This window comes from Cololabis saira, chromosome 18, assembly GCF_033807715.1.
Source record: "Cololabis saira isolate AMF1-May2022 chromosome 18, fColSai1.1, whole genome shotgun sequence".
In the NCBI taxonomy this organism is placed as follows: domain Eukaryota; kingdom Metazoa; phylum Chordata; class Actinopteri; order Beloniformes; family Belonidae; genus Cololabis; species Cololabis saira.
The window spans coordinates 32,857,317-32,877,236 of NC_084604.1; the positions used below are offsets into that span (position 1 = coordinate 32,857,317).

Consider the following 19,920-nt stretch of genomic DNA (forward strand, 5'->3'; position numbering starts at 1 on the left):
TTCTCTTTGGTTTACCCTGTATACATATGACTTTGTTTTTCTCATTTCATTTTGTGTCACCAATGTTTAAAATATGCACAAAAAATAATTGCAAGGACATACAAATATTTAAAAAAAATGTCTCTTAATATGAGAGCAAACATTTTTTAACATTTTTTTCTTTAACAACCTGTCGGAGTAGTAGTATGATTAAATATCGAATAATTATATAATAATAAGTTTTTTTCCTGCTAAATAACTTACTATTTTAAATGACCAAAATATATTTCTAAGTGGGTTTATACAGACTTGGATTACTGTATTCCATTAGGTGTGTTATTATGATTTTTTTATTTATTTAACATGCGCAAATATATTTTTTACAATATCCTCAAAGCAGACAAGGTTGGGAGACACTGCTTTAACTCATTTTCTGAATACAACCTCAGCCTCACCCAAACTCCATAAATACTTGTTTCAAGTCACTGGTCCATCGACATTTGATGCAATTCAGTGTTTCCCCTCGTCTGCCCACGACAAACGTGACCCATACAGTAACACACCTCGCTGCTGGCCACCTCCTCCTCCCTTACCTGTCTGAACTGGGCGGGTTCTTCTCCCAAGGGAACCTCATTCCTGATTCATTCCGCTTTGCAAGAAATTTGTAGGAATACCTGATCGTCAGAAATATCAAAGTCAAGGTAAGAGTGCTTCCATTTACCGATTTACCCGGGAATAAAGCGCTCCTTTAGTGCGCGGCAGGAGCGACCAGGCCGCGCTGGAGAAACTGTTGCGCACAATCCAGGTGTTGCGGACGTGACTGAGAAGAGTCTTCCAACATTATCAAACACGGGCTTCTTTAATAACCTCATATTTAACTTTGACTAACAAGAGATTGGAACATTGTCTTTGGAGTTTTTATTTAGGGACTTGGAATGTGAAGTCTTTTTTTTTTTTTTTTTTAATCATGGCATGCTTTATATGAGACAATGTATTTGATTTTGGTCTTTTGGCAGCCCGTGTAATATTGTTGGAGTCGGTTCACCCAGCTGTAACACATCCCAACAGGCCTTCGCTCAAAACTGCACCCTGCAGCTGCACAAAGAGAGCACAGGGTGTTCATTAAAGCAAACCTCCTGTCCTGGCAACCCAGGTTCACACAGTACTTACTATCATCGCTCTAGGATATATTTCTGATGGTTACTCTGGTCTAGAATATATATATATAAGGATTGTTTTGTGTATTCACAATATTTGAGATTATTTGGGGATAATCAAATTAGGGTAGTGTGTGGAGATAGTATCTTTGTACGGCCTCTCTTGCACCAGATTCGTGTCCCTGCTCGTCACACATTCCACAGCTGTACCCTCCCCGCTCACCTCCCTCTATCCCCCCTCTATGTTTTTCCTGGTGTCCTTTATCGTCACTATCTGTGTCATTAAAATGAACGAACAAATAGGTCATCAGAGTCAGAGATTAAAGGTCTCATCTCTTCTTCTTAGGGATACTGGCCTGCCTGTGTCAACGTTTCTTATTTATAAATGTGTTGGATGATAGGAGACCTCGGGGGGTTGCAGCGTCGTTCCAGAAGCACTGCAGAAGAGAGATCAGATACTTTTCATGCGAGACCATTAAAGACAGGAGTTTCAGGATCTGGGGTTTGTTTCCGGCTGGATATTTAATCAGGACATTGAGAAACATTTATGATGGTGCCATGTGACCTCCCCCTGGATGTTTCCTAATGGTCCAAACAAAATAGATCAAGAAAACAAATCTGTATATTTAAACAGAGAAAGCTCCAGCTGGTATTTAATCAGAGATAATGTTTTTTCCTTCCAGTTCTTCAGGTGTTGTATCCCTGTAATGATGATATCCAAACCTCAGAACACTTTTTTTCCTTTTTTTTTTTTTAATTTATGCCCTTTCATCACTTGTCTTTTTGAAATAGGGCCATGATCACCCCCGCAGAGTATGGAGAAACATCATGGGAGCTGTCTGTACAAGTGGATGAAAAACAAGACGAGGACATTGAGTCCATGAGATTTAAACTCAGGGTGAAGGGAGACTTGCACATTGGAGGCCTCATGCTTAAGTTGGTGGAGAAAATCAGTAAGTGAGGAACTGCTGAATTCTTGGTTAGTTTATGTTTACAGCCAGAGCGAAACACAGAGTACACCTATCACGTTTGATGCACGCCGTCTCGGCCTTTACCTACTGGGACAATAGGTCACTTAGTGAAGCCACACCCTTGTTTGCCCTGCATTTTTCTACACCTCGGTGCCATTGTTTGATCCCTTTGCATCAGTCCGTGTAGCCTCAGGGGCCAAAGTTTAGCCAGGGCCTGATCTGATATATCTCATTACAGTCTTCTGTAAGCACGGAGGGACTACTGAGGTCAGCGTGACGGTAACTTTAGAGAGTTACCTTGAAAACTTTGAGACATAATAGATGACTAAGCAGCTCGTCATCGACAGACAGATTTTAACCCAGGGATTACGAGATGATGTCAGGACGACTCATCAAACAACACCCACTACACTCCAGAGTCAACTGGGAGTGTTTCTGTCAGTAGCTGTTGTAGTTTTAGGTATACAAATATAAAGGTTTGGACACACTTCCCCATTTGTTTTAATGAGAAGGTGCGTCAAAACGTTTGTCTGTACTGTACATATATGATATAAACATATAATTGAGCCAAGGGCCAAAAGCAGATAAAGTTCTGATTCGTCAGATAAATAGAGCAGGTACAGTAAATAATTACAAATATTTGTGAGACTGTGATCAATATAATGCCAGTAAATCAGACAAAAAGACCTCAGAAAATGGTTGAACGCCTAAAATTGTACAAAATCTGAAACAGTCAATAACTGTTTGTGAAATAATGCATTAAGAAGTTTTTTGTTTTTTGGGGGGTTAGTTTAGTGTTCACCAGAGGTGTCAAAAGTATTCACATTCATTACTCAGGTAGAAGTATAGATACTAGAGTTTAAAAATACTCCTGTAGAAGTTGAAGTATCAACTCAAGTTTTTTACTCAAGTAAAAGTATAAAAGTACTGGTTTCAAAACTAATTAAAGTATAAAAGTAAAAGTAATGTAAGGGGGAAAAAAGCCATTAAGGACAAAAGCCATTGAAAATGAATGTATCTTAGTATAATGTAAATATATTAAAGAACCATATATGTGTACTATTGAGCATTAACATGTGTTTCAGAGAGCAGAAGATATGATGACTAGTTGCCTATAAGTATTGTAATGGTGCAAAAAGCCAAACTTCAGAGGCATGTTATCATTTATCCTAACCTTTATTGGAATGTACATCCAAGTTTAGTTGCAGGAATCTGAGGGAACGGATGTTAGAACAAAACTGGACAAGAACATAGTTTTTTTTTAAAGGCCGTAATGAAATAGAGTAACAAGGCTGTTTTTAAAATGTAAGGAGTAAAAAGTACAGATACTTGCGTGAAAATGTAAGGAGTAAAAGTAAAAAGTCGTGTGAAAAATAATTACTCCAGTGAAGTATAGATAACCAAAATTTCTACTTAAGTAAGGTAACGAAGTATTTGTACTTCGTTACTTGACACCTCTGGTGTTCACAGCATAACCACCGTCGTTACATGAGCTGAAAAGTTCATTTTGACGAATATATGTAGCAATACTCTTTTTTTACTCGTTTTACTTGTTCTGCTTGGCTGCAGAGGCTCCTCACGACTGGTCCGACCACGCGCTGTGGTGGGAGCAGAGGAAATGCTGGCTGCTCCGGACCCACTGGACTCTGGACAAGTATGGGATTCAGGTAAAGTGAAACACAGTGCCACTTTTTAAAACCCAAAACCCTTCACAGCTTTTTAGAAATGAAGGAAGTTTGATTTCACACAAGAATGTCCGCTTCAGTTAAAGCATTTCTTTTTTCCAAAAAGGGAAAAAAAATCGCATGTGTGCTTGCAGGTCTATAAGGTGTACTGAGTATATTTTATAGCTGCCCCTGGAGGCAGCTCAATAAAATTACATCCTTGTGCTGACAGGCTGATAGCTCATTTTTATAACCATGTTTAGTGCTTCAAGAACCATCTGGTAGTCTTATTATATTACTCACCTACGCAGGGTTTAAGCATAAAAAACTATACAATCCAAGATCCGACTGTCGAAAATAAAAACAAAGACCAAAAGGCAACTGATATGCCTCTTTTCTGTGTCTGTTAACGATTTTGCATTTGCAAAACTGAAAATGCTGAAAGCATTTCAACATTTTAAATATACCAAAAGGTGAGTTCAGGTGATTGAGGGAGAGATTATTGATTATGCATCTGGAGGTTTTATCATTCATATCAATCTGGCTCCACAGGCCGATGCTGAGCTGCGATATACGCCACAACACAAGCCGCTCCTGCTGCAGCTTCCCAACATGAAAACCATCAAAACGACCGTCTGCTTCTCCAGCATGGTCTTCAAGGCGGTGGCAGAAATCTGCAGAGCGCTTAGTGAGTATATCCGGTCCCGAAGACCTCATCCAGCTTTTCTGCGATTGTGATTTCTGCGTCTTGAACAAATAGAAACTAATTTTCCTGGCTTACGCCTCCTGGCGACTCATAACTTTTATCTTCGGCTCATCGTAGATATAAGAAGACCTGAGGAATTGTCCCTGCTGAAGCCTCCGGATGATCCCTCCAAGAAGAAGAAGAAGAAAGATAAGAACTCGCCTCACGATGATGTCTGGGACATCTGGGATTCCCTTAACGGAGGACCAGGAGGAACAGGTACACAGCTAGATTTAATACAAAGTAGGGCTGGGCGATTTTGGACAAAAATAAAATCCTGATTTTTTTTCTCTGAAAACCCGATTTTCGATTTCGATTTCGATTTTTTTGGTAAAACTACAAAAGACAATGGAATAAATTGTTTCAAATATTTTATCTTTATCTTTAAAGAAAAATAGCAAACAAATTTCCCTATTGGGAATGAAGTACAATTGAAAGATACTGTAAATCCTCCTTGAGTTTAGTAAAGTGACAACATTTACAATTTTCTTGACCAAACAAAGATGACTAGACAAGCTCTGTCTGTAATGCAGCCAGCTCTCTTCTTCTTTTCCAGCTATATGAAAAAGAGAGAGGAAAATCGATTTTCAGATTTTCCTTTTTTTAACATCGTCTTGATTAATAAATCCGATTTGGATTTAAAATCGATTAATCGCACAGCCCTAATACAAAGGTTTCTCTGCACATATTGACCTCCCCTGGTGCTTCAGTTTAGATTATACAGGGACATGTATTAGTATGATAATTCAGCAGACATTTATGTCTCACAGTTTCAGTTTTGATCCATTCCTGTGGTTCTGTCCATTGATGGGCTGATTGTTTTTATATAAACAAGGAAATTCTCTTCATGTCAAAATTAAATGTGTAAAACAAATCTATGGAATAGATCATATGGAACTTTTGGATCAAACAATGCTGAAAATCTTAAGCTGAAATGGCTGCCGAGCTTCTGGCCTACAGGATTTCAAAGATTCAGACTTTCCTCACTAGTCTGCATCCTGTTGGTCTGGTTGCTCGATTTTCTCGCGATACATCATAGGTTGTTATTTATAGTTTAATATAAAAGTTTCAGACAGTTTTGGTGTTGATAATCAACTGTGTCCACATGTTCAGCCTCCACTGGGACAGTATTTTTATGCCGGCTCCTGCTGTAGGAAGAGAATAAATAAAACACATACAGTGCAATACTTTTAATATTTATAGCGAAAACTGGTTCAAGGAGATATCTAAAAGCTCCAATATACATTCAGCAGCATAAAAATGAATTGAAGCTGAGTAAAAGGACACTCTTTAAAGGTGGGATACCTGTAGCAGATGTTGTCGCCCCCACAGAGCACCGACGTTAGTGTTATTATGAAACTGAGACGGCCTGCTTTGAGCAGAACAAAGGACTTTTGTTCGCGTTAGAATATCAGTTTCAGTTTTGAAGGAATATTAACTTGCTTTTTAGAAGTGTTGTCTATCTGTAATGGTGAGATAAAACCTAGCAAAGTAAATCCAGTCCCAGCGGGACAACTGCAGATCGTTTTCAACCACATTGTCACAGACAGAGGTGGACAGAGTACTCGACCCCAGTACTTGAGTAAGAGTACAAATACTACTGGTCAAAATTTACTCCATTACAAGTAAAAGTAGCTCAGTCAAAATATTACTCGAGTAAGAGTAGAAAAGTACTTGCTTTTAAAGGTACTTAAGTATCCAAAAGTAAATGCTTTTAAATTTACTTTAAGTAAAAGTAAGAGTAAGAGTAAATTTCTTATTTTCCACATCAGTAAATTACTATATTTTTTCTAAATTAATTTAAGGATCTTTTAACTCTTGTTTCTGAGAATTAACTCTTTGAAACCAGCTGCACTGATGTGCTGCTTTTAGAACCACAATGTTATATAAAACCTGCAGAAACACCAAAAACAAATCAAATGAATGGGATCATAAGAGGACAGCAGATGATGCAGAGTTTATTAACAATCATGAACTGAAACCAAATGAACCTGCACCATCCAACTAAGTCTGGATCCCCCTCAAAGACCACTGCTTTACAAAAAACTACATCTCTGCTTTCAATAACTCAATGTTGTAGCCATTGTTGCAGCTCTGTCTTGACAAACGCAGGCTACTTTGGCGGTATCGTTTTGAGGAGGCTTGACGTATTTCCGCTTTACGTACATCCCAGTGGAGAGCGTGCACTGTGATAGGTCTCCTCCTTTGACAAAAACAGCTTGTGTCCAATAGGATTTTAGGGAAGAAGAAAAAAGAGCAGACCTGAAAGTAACGAGTACTTTTCAGCCTTCCTAGAAATTTACTCGAGTAAAAGTAAAAATATTTGTCTTGGAAATGTATTCAAGTAAGAGTAATAAGTACCAAAGAGATCTAATACTCAAGTAAAGTACAAATCCTCTGGATATGTACTTAAGTACAGTACTCAAGTAAATTTACTCCTTTACTGTCCACCACTGGTCACAGATCAGCATCGATGAAGCTCAGGGAGCTACTGTGGGCATCATGGAAGAGGTCAAACACCTGTAAAAATAACTGAAAAAGACAAAACAAAAGAACATTTGAGACAACTTCTGAAAGCAATTTAGTCTCCACACCTGTATGGGAGGTAAAAGTTACAAATGTTCCTTTGTGCTGCTTTAAACAACCTCTGTACGCCTCAAAGCAAAGGCATCCTCCCAGAAAAGTGGATAGACGTTTTTCTTCATTTTTCCAAATTTCCTGACATTTAATATATTGTTATTCTCACAGCAAAATTTGCACCGCTCACAGTCCGGCGCTAAGTACGACAGTCTCTACACACACAACTATTTTACTTAAAAGCTGGTTTCTGTGGCTGAGGGTCGGACCATGGAGGCCCTGGCTTGTGGCCACTGCGGGCCCCACATAGCACCCGGGGGTGAATGGTGAGGCCGCAGGAAGGTTGGGCCCACGTTGCCTGACCAAACCCCCATGGGTGAAGGCCCGACCACCACGAACGAGCCCGTCTCCACGGCCTGGCTCTACGGTGTTTTATTTAAGCCTGTGTTGAAAAAATCGATTTCCCAATTCTAAATCGATTCTCATATTAATTCCTAAAAATCGAGTCATATGTCTAAAGATCGATTTTTTTTTAATTTTTTTTAATTTTATTTATTTATGTATTTTTTTTTTCATCATTACATTACAACTTTTGGTTATTTTTTTTGTTTATCCCCAAAAAAGGAATGTTTTGTTGGACACAAGAATAAACGGTGCCATGTTTTTGCCTTTTAAATATGTTTAAAGTTATGAAAACATTAAAGTGTTAGGTTATAATTGCATAAATTGTCTATATTTCATTACTTTATATACTGTCTTGGGGTTACATTTGCAAAAAATGCTAAAAACCAAATGCTCAAAAATTAAAAACCAAAATAGACCGAAAATGGAACAAATAAAAACGCAGTGTGGGAAAAAATAAAAGCGATTTCATCCGTCTCTGTTTCCTCCCTGGATCTGTTTGGTAATTCTGACCCACATGATGTTTCTGAAAGCAGTTCTATCAGCATTCTGGGAGCTGATTGGTCCTTACAGCATCATTAGCTGCTAATACTTGCTGTCTAATCTCAATATAATACTAGTAGTAATATTTTGCATAACTACAGTCATATAATTCATGCAACAGCTCAAAAAACAGTTTTAATAACACAAACCCAAATCAATATCAGAATCGAATCGGATTGAATCAAATCAAATCTTGATAATCGATTCTGAATCTTAAGAATCGGAATTGAATCGATTCTTGACATTTGAATCAATCCCCAGCCCTAGTTTTATTTATTCTTTATTTCATTCATTGATAAAATAAAACAACAAACAATTTAATATAAACACAAACGTTCCTAAATTTTGAATGAAAGGGAGCAGAAGGAAGAAGTAACCTCGGTAACCGATTCACGGGCATGAGACACATTGATCTTCCTTCATCATATCTATCCAGTCTTGATCCTACGAGGGGCTGTTGCCCCTGACAACAAAGCTCCCGGGATCATTCAGGCGCACCAAATTGGTGATACAATTCATTTTTTCTCTCTTTTTCTATGTCATAGGCTTCTAACAACAAGAACAATTTTTCATTGTACTGTGTACAACGTTCTGACAAGGCACAGTTTTGATAGTTGACATCTCATTTCCATATGGGAAGTGTTTTGGATATGTCCAGGAAAGACCTAGGATGGTGATGAGAGGATTAGAGCTCTCAGCTGACTTGGGAACGCCTCAGTATTCCCCTGGAAAGGCGAGAGGAGCTGGCCAGGGAGAGGGAAGTGTGAGCCTATTTGCTTAAACTCCTGTCTCCATAATCTGATCTCTGATAAGCAGAGTTAACACATCCATGGGTGGAAGTGCTTTCTCTTCATCCAATTTTGTGTTTCTTACTTTTCACAGGACATTCAATCCATGTTGAAGTTACACTGAGTTAGGGATGGGCGGTATGGACTAAAAAATGTATCACGATAATTTCTGGCATTTATCCCGATAACGATAAAAATGATGATAAAAAAAATACCAATTCAACTCCACCTTTGTAAATAAATCTATCTCGCTCTCAGATCCGCCATGTTTGTTACACAAAAACGTCATCAACGGGAATTTATCCTTCTTTCTTTCTTTCTTTCTTTCTTTCTTTCTTTCTTTCTTTCTTTCTTTCTTTCTTTCTTTCTTTCTTTCTTTCTTTCTTTCAGGCTCATTTCCTTCCTTCCTTCTTTTTTCCCTTCCTTCCTTCTTTCCTCCTGCTCTCTCCTTCCTTCTTTCCTTCCTCCTTTCCTTGTTTTCTCCCTTCCTTCTCCCCGTTCCTTCCTTCCTTCCTTCCTTCCTTCCTTCCTTCCTTCCTTCCTTCCTTCCTTCCTTCCTTCCTTCTTTTTTCCCTTCCTTCCTTCTTTCCTTGTGTTCTTCCTTCCTTCATTCCTTCCTTCCTTCCTTCCTTCCTTCCTTCCTTCCTTCCTTCCTTCCTTCCTTCCTTTCTTTTTTCCCTTCCTTCCTTCCTTCCTTCCTTCTTTCCTTCCTTCCTTCCTTCCTTCCTTCCTTCCTTCCTTCCTTCTTTTTTCCCTTCCTTCCTTCCTTCCTTCCTTCCTTCCTTCCTTCCTTCCTTCCTTCCTTCCTTCCTTCCTTCCTTCCTTTCTTTTTTCCCTTCCTTCCTTCCTTCCTTCCTTCCTTCCTTCCTTCCTTCCTTCCTTCCTTCCTTCCTTCCTTTCTTCCTTCTTTTTTCCCTTCTTTCCTTCCTTCCTTCCTTCCTTCCTTCCTTCCTTCCTTCCTTCTTTCCTTCCTTCCTTTCTTCCTTCTTTTTTCCCTTCCTTCCTTCCTTCCTTCCTTCCTTCCTTCCTTCCTTCCTTCCTTCCTTCCTTCCTTCCTTCCTTCCTTCCTTCCTTCCTTCCTTCCTTCCTTCCTTCCTTCCTTCCTTCCTTCCTTCCTTCCTTCCTTCCTTCCTTCCTTCCTGCACACGTACGTTGTGCGTGGATTTAACACAGAACCATAAATCATCTTTACACAAAAACATCATCAATGGGAATTTATCGTTTTTACCGTGAGATGACAAATTCTTACCGTGGTGAATTTTTTTGACGGTATATCATGAACGGTAAAATATCGCCCATTCCTACACTGAGTCTTGGCGTTTTGTGGAGCGTTCCTGTAACTATTTATCCTTACTTACCTCCAAACCAGGCCCCATGTACAGTAAGACGATGACAGCCACCTACGACCCAGAGAACGGGTTGCCGATGTCGTCCACCAGCGTGTGGTTTGGAGAAAACCCCCTGGCTGAATCTCAGCCCAACCTGCCGCCCGCTGAGCTGGCCAAGATGTACGAGCCGCTGTCCTTCACGGACAAAGCCATCAACAACGCGGGCTGGCTGGAGTCCTCTCGTTCACTCATGGAGCAGGATGTCCAAGACAATGACAAGCTGCTGCTTCGCTTCAAGTACAACGTCTTCTTTGATCTCAACCCCAAGGTATAATCTTCCTTAGGAAGAAAAAAGTCTTCCCTTCCCTGAGATAAAATCGCGACGGGCTAAGTTTGAAGTCTAAGCTTGAGTTTGGTGTGTGTGTGTGTGTGTGTGTGCGTGTTTCAGTATGATGCCGTGAGGATAACGCAGCTGTACGAGCAGGCTCGGTGGTCCATCCTGCTGGAGGAGATCGACTGCACTGAGGAGGAAATGCTGATGTTTGCTTCGTTACAGGTGAACCACATAGCAGCACAGCTGTGAAGGGAATCTGTCTCGTTAAAATATATTATAATCTATTGAGCTGTAATCCCAAATTGGTGGTATACAAGCTGAATGTCAGTAAACCTGACATCCACTGCAGGAACAATTCAATGTGAAATGGAACGTGACCCTATGAAAACACGTTGCCATGTTGATGCCTAAACTAATCTCCCGACTGGCAAATTAACCACATATTAACGCAATTAATTCAGACGTGCCTATATAGAATTTAAATCCTTGTTTAAGTTTCATTCATACAATTAAATGAGTATAATGAAAACCCTTCTGGGATTTCTTCGCTTCGTTCAATGTCTTCCTGTGGAAATCTCTCCTGAATGGGAGAAGATGGTTGCAGCCAGGTTTGTTTGGCAAGGGGAAAATCCCAAAGCAAAATTTACAACACTCCAGTTACCTAAAGAGGAAGGAGGCATGGCGATGCCTTCCTTTAAGGATTACTTTTATGTAACTCACATTAGACCACCTTTGAATGGATGCGATCCAAAATTCCAAGTCGAGGAAAACAGCACATTGAACTTACATAAATAAGAAAACCCTCAGGTGCAGGCCATATTAGATCATGAGGATTTATAATAACTGTAAATAACTTGTAAAGTCCTTGGATAACTTTTACGTTCAAAATGTGGTGTCCATTACAAGAGAAATATAACGTCCAAGACAAATTGAGAATTATAAGGCGGCGGGCTCATGACCCAGATTGGAAGCCCAAACAAATTGGCTGCATCTTTTAAAAAGGGAAATATAAAGTATAAGAGGAAATTAAAGTATTCCCAATCTGTGAAAATACAGGGATAATCACTGAATAAGGTTTTGCCAAATCACAGTTAACCATTAATTAATATATATGCAGAGAGCTGTTTTAAAATATAAATAAATAAAGAGAACATTAGAAAAAGCAAGATTTAAAGTGATATATCGGTTCAAAGATGTCAGCCTACTGGGGAGAAATAAAAAAGAGGAAACATCCAGAATGAACAAAAATAGAATCAAGAAGCAAATCAGCAGCATTTATTTCAAATTGTGGGCCAAATCTGAATGGAAATACATAAAGCAATGGTTAATGAGGTACAAATGTGTATAGATTCATAGATTTATCACATGTGTCCACATTTTGAGCCTCTCTCCTTTTCTTGAGATGCCTTTTTTTCCTTTTTATTGTTGCTGTACAATAACAGCTGTTACCATTCCGGCATTCTTCATGAAATGTACCAAAAAATGACCTTTTAGGAGACTTGCTTGATTGATTGCTGCCAGAACTCATTTATCTAAAAAAAAAGGGAATAAAGACATAAAAGAAATATAATATGCCTTGTGATCCAGCTCAGAATGGGGCAGAGAAGGTTTTTTTGATGAAAAATAATCCACGAGAGGACGTGTCAGGACATGAGTAGACTTCCGCAGCAGAGGAAGAGAAATGAGTAGGAAGACTCAGAATTATAGCTCCCCAGCAACAAATGGCTGTAAGAAGCTAATCATTACTAAAGGTTTTAGATTAGGTGTTTCCTGTCTCCGACTTGCAGCCCATCCTCGGCTCTTATTTTGAGACGGGAGTTCAGGAATCACAATGAGTCAAAAGCGTTGCAGTCACGTACATGCTGGTGCAATAGCTGGCTCACAGGGCTGCGCTCAAACGCTTATCTGACTCACGCCGGCCTTTGGCATTATCACAATTATTCACCTGTGGGAACTTAGCAATGACGTGTACTTGTTAGTTGCAAAACATTTGAACTTACAGTTTTTTGATCGCGAGTTAAAATCAGTTATTTGTATTAGGCCTGTGTTGAAAAAAATCGATTTTCTGATTCTAAATCGATTCTCATATTAATTCATAAAAATCGATTTGTATGTCTAAAGATCGTTTTTTTTTTTGATTTTTTTTTTATTTAAAAAAAAGTATATATATATATATATATATATATATATATATATATATATATTTTTTTTTTTTTTTTTCATCATTATATTTTGGCCTGGTGAACTTTAATCCCAGTAGTCCCAGTAGTTTTGAAAACTCTTTTTCTTTAGAGAAAATGCTGGACATTTCAGCTTAAATTTCTAAATGTTATATTAGTTCAATGAAGTTCATATTATCCATATTTACTATAGCTTGTTTGGTTATCGGACACGGTTTGTCATGAAATACCTGAAAAATGGCGGGTGCTTCATGGCAAGCTGTGTGTCTGGTGACAGAATAAATCAGACAAGCTAAAATAATTTGTTTACTGCATGAGCTGTTGCAATTTCTTTCTTTTTTTGCACTTTAAATGGATATTAAAATGTCTATTTGAGTTATTTATTTCTTAGTTATTTCACAATAATTATTGTGAAATTATTATTTAAATCGTTATTTTACAGTCATATAATCCAGGCAACACAAACCCAAATCAATATCGAATCAAATGGTGATAATCGATTATGAATCTTAAGAATCGGAATCGAATCGATTCTTGACATTTGAATCAATACCCAGCTCTAATTTGTATACAGTATACAGTATATATTTATCTATTTTTTTCTTCTTATTTTCTTCTCAGTATCACATTTGCAAACTGACCATGTCAAGTGAGCCTCTGGACAGGTCCAATGAGCCAGAAATTGATGAAGTAGAAGCGGCCCTGTCCAACCTGGAGGTGACGCTGGAAGGCGGACTCACAGACAGGATCCTGGTAAATATATTTTAGGAAACTTTCAGGACTTGTTTTTAAGATGAAGTCGGTCGGAGGATGGGGCGTCACTGCCTCCACGTTCTAACATTGTGACGTCACGAGAAGACAGGCTAATTGAGAGTTGTTTCTTTTGCCTCCAGGAAGACATTACAGACATTCCCAAGCTGGCGGATTCCCTCCGGCTGTTTAGGTAAACGCTCCATTTACGTAATTACCCAAAAAAATTAAAGTCTCAGTTATCCTCCACTGCAATTTTTCATTATCCGTCTTTAAACATTTACATGTAGATCACATTTACCCAGATATATCAGCTTTCAAGATAATTATTGGGAGATCAAACAGGGAATAAGAATAATGTTACTCAGTTTTCTTAAATATCACCTTTCTTTTTTTTGGGGGTGTTAAATCAGGCCCAAGAGACTGACCTTGAAGCCGTACAAGGAGTACTGGTTTGTGTTCAAGGACACCACGATCTCTTACTACAAGAACAAGGAGGCCTCCAGCGGAGAACCAATCGAGCAGTTTCACCTCCGAGGTCAGTCAGAGAGAATCATGGGAAAAGAGAGTCATTGTGGTATAAACCAGTCTCAGGAACTACTAAAAACAAGTGCTATTTGCAGGACCAGTCACCAGATTGAATGAACAGTCAGATTCTTAACTGAACATTTTGCCTCGAATATGATTTGAATGAATGAATGAATTAAAATATATTTATTTCGGCCAGGTCATTCAGAATTTAGACACCAACAGAAAGCATTAGTTCACATAATAAAGAGACCTAACCGAAAAGGAATAGGCTGAAGCTATTGCTTATTTATGCCTACCCTTCTCACATGATCAACTTATTCAGATTGTAACATACAAAACATCATACAAAAAAATCATATTGTTTACACAATCCCAAACATAATTCCGTAATAGTATCATCTACTGGATCCCTCATATTTTTCAAACACATTAAACTTAAACAAACGTTTGAATGCATGAATCGACTGGCACATCTTCAATTTGTCATCAAGTGCATTCCATATATTTACACCCCTTACAGTAATACATTGATCTTTAATTTTAGTCCTAGACTTTGGTTTTTCAATCATATGTTTCCCTCGAAGCTCATATCTACTTACCCTTATTTTAAACATGCTTACAATTTTACTAGGTAACAATCTGTTGAACACTTTGTACATTATCAATGCTATTTTGTATTCCACTAAATCCATGAATTTAAATGCCCTTAATTTAATAAATAATTAACTTGATGGTTCTCTATAATTAGATAATTAGATTTTGTGATAATCCTTAACGCTCTTTTTTGAAGAATAAAGATCGGTTTAGTATGGGTAAAATATGCACTCCCCCATATTTCTAAACAGTATTTAATGTAAGGAATAAACATAGTATAATACAAAATATATAAAGCATGCTGGTTCAACATATCTTTTACCTTGTATAATATGGCTATCGATTTAGCTAATTTAGATTTGACATGATTAATATGCATTTTCCAATTTAATTTATGGTCCATGATGACACCTAAAAAAATTTTTTCAAACACCCTTTCTATTTCTGTATCTTCTATTCTCAATTTAACTACCTTATCTGTTTTACGGTTCCCAAAAATCATAAACTTTGTTTTACTTATATTTAAAGATAACTTATTTACATCATTTGAGATCATAAGGGAGTGTATTTCTGCGTTTTAATACGCTTTAATACATATTCAACAGGCTGTGAAGTGGTCCCTGATGTCAACGTCACCGACAAGAAGTTCGGCATCAAGCTCCTGCTCCCAGTCGCCGACGGGATGAACGAGGTGTACATCCGATGTGACAATGTAAGCCCGACCTCTATTCTCCGCTTTCATGACTACTTCTTTTTTTAAACCCCTCTTTGCCCAGAGCTGAGAATCACGGGGCACATTTGCTCTTTACTTTCCCTGTCGGCGCAGGAAACTCAATACGCCAAGTGGAAAGCTGCCTGCATCCTGGCCTCCAAAGGCAAGACGATGGCCTACAGCTCCTACAAGTCAGAGGTGAAGAGCATCCAGTCCTTTCTGCAAATGAAGAGCCTGGCGCCCCCTCCTGGTCAAGCAGCTCCGGACCTAGACGCTATGGAGATGAACGCAGAGTGTTTTGTCTCCCCGCGTTATGCCAAGAAACACAAGACCAAGCAGGTTTGATTGAGAGCAGCCTGAAATATACTTGACATTAGGGTTGCCACCGTCCCGTAAAATACGGAATTGTCCTTTATTTGAGAAAAAAATGTTGCGTCCCGTATTGAACTAATACGGGACACGATTTGTACCGTATTTTCCTTAACTTTTACACCATATTCTAGTTGAATTATTGAAATAAATTAACTTTTACACCATATTCTAGTTGAATTATTGAAATAAATTAACCTTTACACCATATTCTAGTTGAATTATTGAAATAAATTAACTTTTACACCATATTCTAGTTGAATTATTGAAATAAGTTAACTTTTACACCATATTCTAGTTGAATTATTGAAATAAATTAACTTTTACACCATATTCTAGTTGAATTATTGAAATAAATTAACTTTTACACCATATTCTTCACCTGTAGGCTATATTACATCTGGGCTGATGTGGACATACAGAGCATAGGAGGCTATTTCAGCTGCTAGTATGGTTGTCTGTCTGTACAGTCATGCAAGTTCAATGCTATTAAAGCACTTTAAACTTTAAATCAAAGTATTTTGTTTTTTCATATAAAATAAACACATTTTTATTCAGTTTAGAAGTTTTGGGGCTTTTTTTTTGGCTCCTGCGCTGCTGAAATCAGGGCATCCCTTATTTCTATTTCTGAAAGGTGGCAACCCTACTTGACATGTAAACGCTGTCATTAATATTCTTTCTAAATATGAGTAAAATCTGTCTTTCATGGGGTGTATCAAGCTGACAGCGCGAATCCTGGAGGCCCATCAGAACATAGCAGGGCTGTCTCTGATGGACGCCAAGATGCGCTTTATCCAAGCCTGGCAGTCACTTCCAGAGTTTGGGATCAACTACTACATTGTCAGGTGCCGGACTCGTGTTTCTTGAAATAAACACAAAACGGGTGAACCTTATTTGAACAAGTAGTTGTTTGATATTGTTGTTTATTTGTGCTGCAGATTCAAAGGGAGTAAGAAGGATGAAATACTGGGGATTTCATACAACCGTCTGATTCGTCTGGACATGGCCTCGGGCATGCCCGTCACCACCTGGAGGTTTGCCAACATGAAGCAGTGGAACGTCAACTGGGAAATAAGACAGGTGAAGACGTCTTTGGAGCATTTTTGGTCCGTGTACTTCGCGGCCATCCGTTTTTTGTTTTGAACTTACAAAATAAAAATAGAGAAATAATCCAAAATAATCCGTTCCCCATCTATTGTTTTGATAATAAAAAACAGAAAACGGATCGTTATCCATGATCCATTATCCGTTATCCGTTATCCGATTTCATTGATGTGTTTGAAAATCGAAATTGGGAATTAAAACAGCGAGTGGAAAACTTTTCCTCTATTTCCTATTCGTTTCCAACTGGGGGGGGCAGTATGTTAGAGTTCAGTACATGTTATTTATTGGACGCTGCTTTTTTTTTGACGCTGCAGCTGAATGGACTGTCACAACATCACTGCAGTTTCATGACGGAGTGAAGACAGATTACAGATTAAACTCATGTTTCACTCCCAGGTTTCCTATTTGATTTATTTTCTGTTTCAACATTAAAAAAAATCTAAAACTGTTAATTTTCAATCTGATGAACAAAAGAACCAGAAACAACTTTCTTCATTTATTACTGCGCATGTGCAATCCCCCCATTTGTCCAATCCTTGTTTTCAGTATCCTTGGAAACGAATAGGAAATAGAGAAAAGAGTTTTCCACTCGCTGTTTTAATTCCCAATTTCGATTTTCAAATAAATCAATGAAATCGGATAACGGATAATGGATAACGATCCGTTTTCCGTTTTTTATTATTAAAACAAAAGATAGGAAATTGATTGTTTTGGATTATTTCTCTATTTTTATTTTGTCATTTCAAAACAAAAAACGGATGGCCGTGAAGTACACGGAGCATTTTTAATCTGAATCTGAATCCGAATCCTCAATCTGGTGTTCATCATTCCAGGTGACGATAGAGTTCGACCAGAATGTGATCATAGCCTTCTGCTGCTTGAGCTGCGACTGCAAGGTGGTCCACGAGTTCATCGGCGGCTACATCTTCCTGTCGACGCGATCGAAAGACCAGAATGAGACTCTAGACGAGGAACTGTTCCTTAAACTTACAGGAGGCCAAGAATGATCAGCGTGTCATACATTTTTTGTTTTAAAACTTTTTTTTTAATATTTTACATAGTGAAAGTAACAGATCCAAACCTGAAGAATGTTAAAAGATAGAAAATGTCACACTTTCAGTGACACGACAATATCAGATTGTTTTGTCATTAAACATCCAGAGAGATGGTGACGTTGATGTAAATATGTAGTTAGTGTTCGTTTCTCAAAACTTGGATAAATTGACATTTGTGAGAAGTCAGCTTTTGTATGTTGAATAGAAGAAGAAAAAAAACAATGGGGGAAAAAAATCATTAAAAGTGTTTTATATTGAAGAACTTGTTTCATTTTTTCCTCTAAATTGAGTTTGTGCACCCACGGTTAAACTCATCTTAATCTCCAGACTGTCACTAACTTAATTTACAACAATCAAAATATACATACTACACAATGTGCTTGAATTAGACAAAAGAAACGGTTTGTTTGTGTTTTACTAACTCTGCCATTGCTGTTGACGTTATGCGTTACTATATTTGATGCATACTGCCTTGTACTTATACTTATACTCATTCTTATTCTCCCAATCGCCGTTAAATGATCTGAAAAGGGAAGCAACTCTTAGGATGTTTCAGTTTCATGAGACTAATTCAAATATGTGACTTGCAGGAGTTTACACGTGAGATGGGAAGTTAAGTCCTGATAAGATAACTTCCAGTGGAAATATCCAATTATGCTGACAAACATAACATGACATATTCATTGTGTTAAACCAATTTCCCATCAGTGTTTCCTCTCTTCTAAATGTACTTCCCTTCATATTTTCTAATTCAAGGTTTATTTTAAGGTGAATCGTGATCGTTGGAATATTTCCATGTTAAACCCAGTTTTTAGTGTTATCTTAGTCTCAAACAATGCATTTTAAATAGTTTTAATTTGGTTTATGAAAAGACGAAGACTTGTTATGTCAACTTTTGTTTGTAGGCAGCTCGGTGTCTTGGTGGTTACGTCTGTTGCCTCGCAGCTTGAATGTTCTGGGCTTAAATCCCTGCTGGGGTCGATTTCGGGGGCATTTGCATGTTCTCCCCATTCTTAAAGGGGGTTGGGTACCCTGGATTCCTCCCACAGTCCAACAAAATGTATGATAGTGATGGGAGTGAGTATGACTGGCCTGGTCGTGGTTGCCTTTGGTCTGAAGACCACTGCGATGACATCCATCAAACCCCTGGGACCCTGAGCACAGACAAGCCAGTAAAAACAATGGATTGAATTGATGTCTTGTGTTTATATGCTATTTTGTTCACCAAATGTTTTATTTTTTATTAAATTGATTTAAATCCCTTTTAAAATATGAAGCTCACAGTTTTTTTGTTTTGGATTTTTTGGTTAACATGGGAGATAGGGACAGCTTCCTAATTTTTGATATTGAGGAAAAGATTTCTTTCACCATTTTTTCCTCTGTCAATGATCATGTAAGCATGAAATCTCTGAAATGTGGGATGGATGAGTTTGTAGCACTGAATGGAGATGACAGAAGTGCTGTTATATTTTTCGAGATGTGGCTGTACTGTGGCTGATGTGGCATGCAACATCTCTGTAACCAGATTTTGGACAATATGAGTGGATAGTGGATAGTAGCACAAATGAAAAAACCTCATACTGCTTGCAGTGCATCACATGGTGTAATCTGGGTCAAATGGCTATGAAGAAGTGCCTCTGCATCCCAGATTAAATTAGTTAATTTCCATTTGGGGAATAATAAAGTATTTTTGAAGTGAACTGAATGTTGAACTAATAAATATAAATCTCCATTTATGCTGTCTACTGAGAGAGTCCACCTGTGTTACCTTTGGATGCCACATGTGATATCACCCCTACAGTTGTTGCCAGACAACAAACATGAGGCTACAGTGCAATGTGTTCCATCCATCCATCCATCCATCCATCCATCCATCCATCCACCCATCCATCCATCCAAATTATTCCAATTCAATTCCATTCCATTCAAGCCAGTGATGAAAAACCCAGAGTTACCCAAATTATTTCCAGGAGTGTACACAAGTATTTGTGGACTTGTTCTCATTTGTTCTCATTCTCATCCTACGTCACTTTTTGTAAAGATTCATATCCGGCACTATTTAAATCCTCATATTGTACATTTTTGTTTATCCCTGTTATACATTTTACTTTATTCTATCTCTCAGTTTATCTCCATA

General features: G+C 38.1%; 1 protein-coding gene across 2 annotated transcripts; it reads left to right on the plus strand.

Moving 5' to 3' along the window:
* The first annotated feature begins 546 nt into the window (after positions 1-546).
* Positions 547-19,076, plus strand: fermt1 (FERM domain containing kindlin 1). 2 transcript variants are annotated; one of them, XM_061747126.1, is made up of 15 exons: positions 547-680; positions 1,929-2,089; positions 3,677-3,774; positions 4,324-4,459; positions 4,595-4,735; positions 10,196-10,482; positions 10,603-10,710; positions 13,290-13,421; positions 13,562-13,611; positions 13,832-13,956; positions 15,149-15,255; positions 15,370-15,594; positions 16,345-16,469; positions 16,563-16,704; positions 17,562-19,075. In XM_061747126.1, exons 2-15 carry the CDS (start codon positions 1,933-1,935, stop codon positions 17,733-17,735), a joined length of 2,007 nt encoding a protein of 668 aa, XP_061603110.1. In that variant the 5' UTR covers positions 547-680; positions 1,929-1,932; the 3' UTR covers positions 17,736-19,075. The 2 variants fall into 2 exon arrangements, with proteins under 2 accessions (XP_061603110.1, XP_061603111.1); XM_061747127.1 differs by lacking the exon at positions 1,929-2,089 and having other exon boundaries at positions 638-680; positions 17,562-19,076.
* The last annotated feature ends 844 nt before the right edge of the window (positions 19,077-19,920 follow it).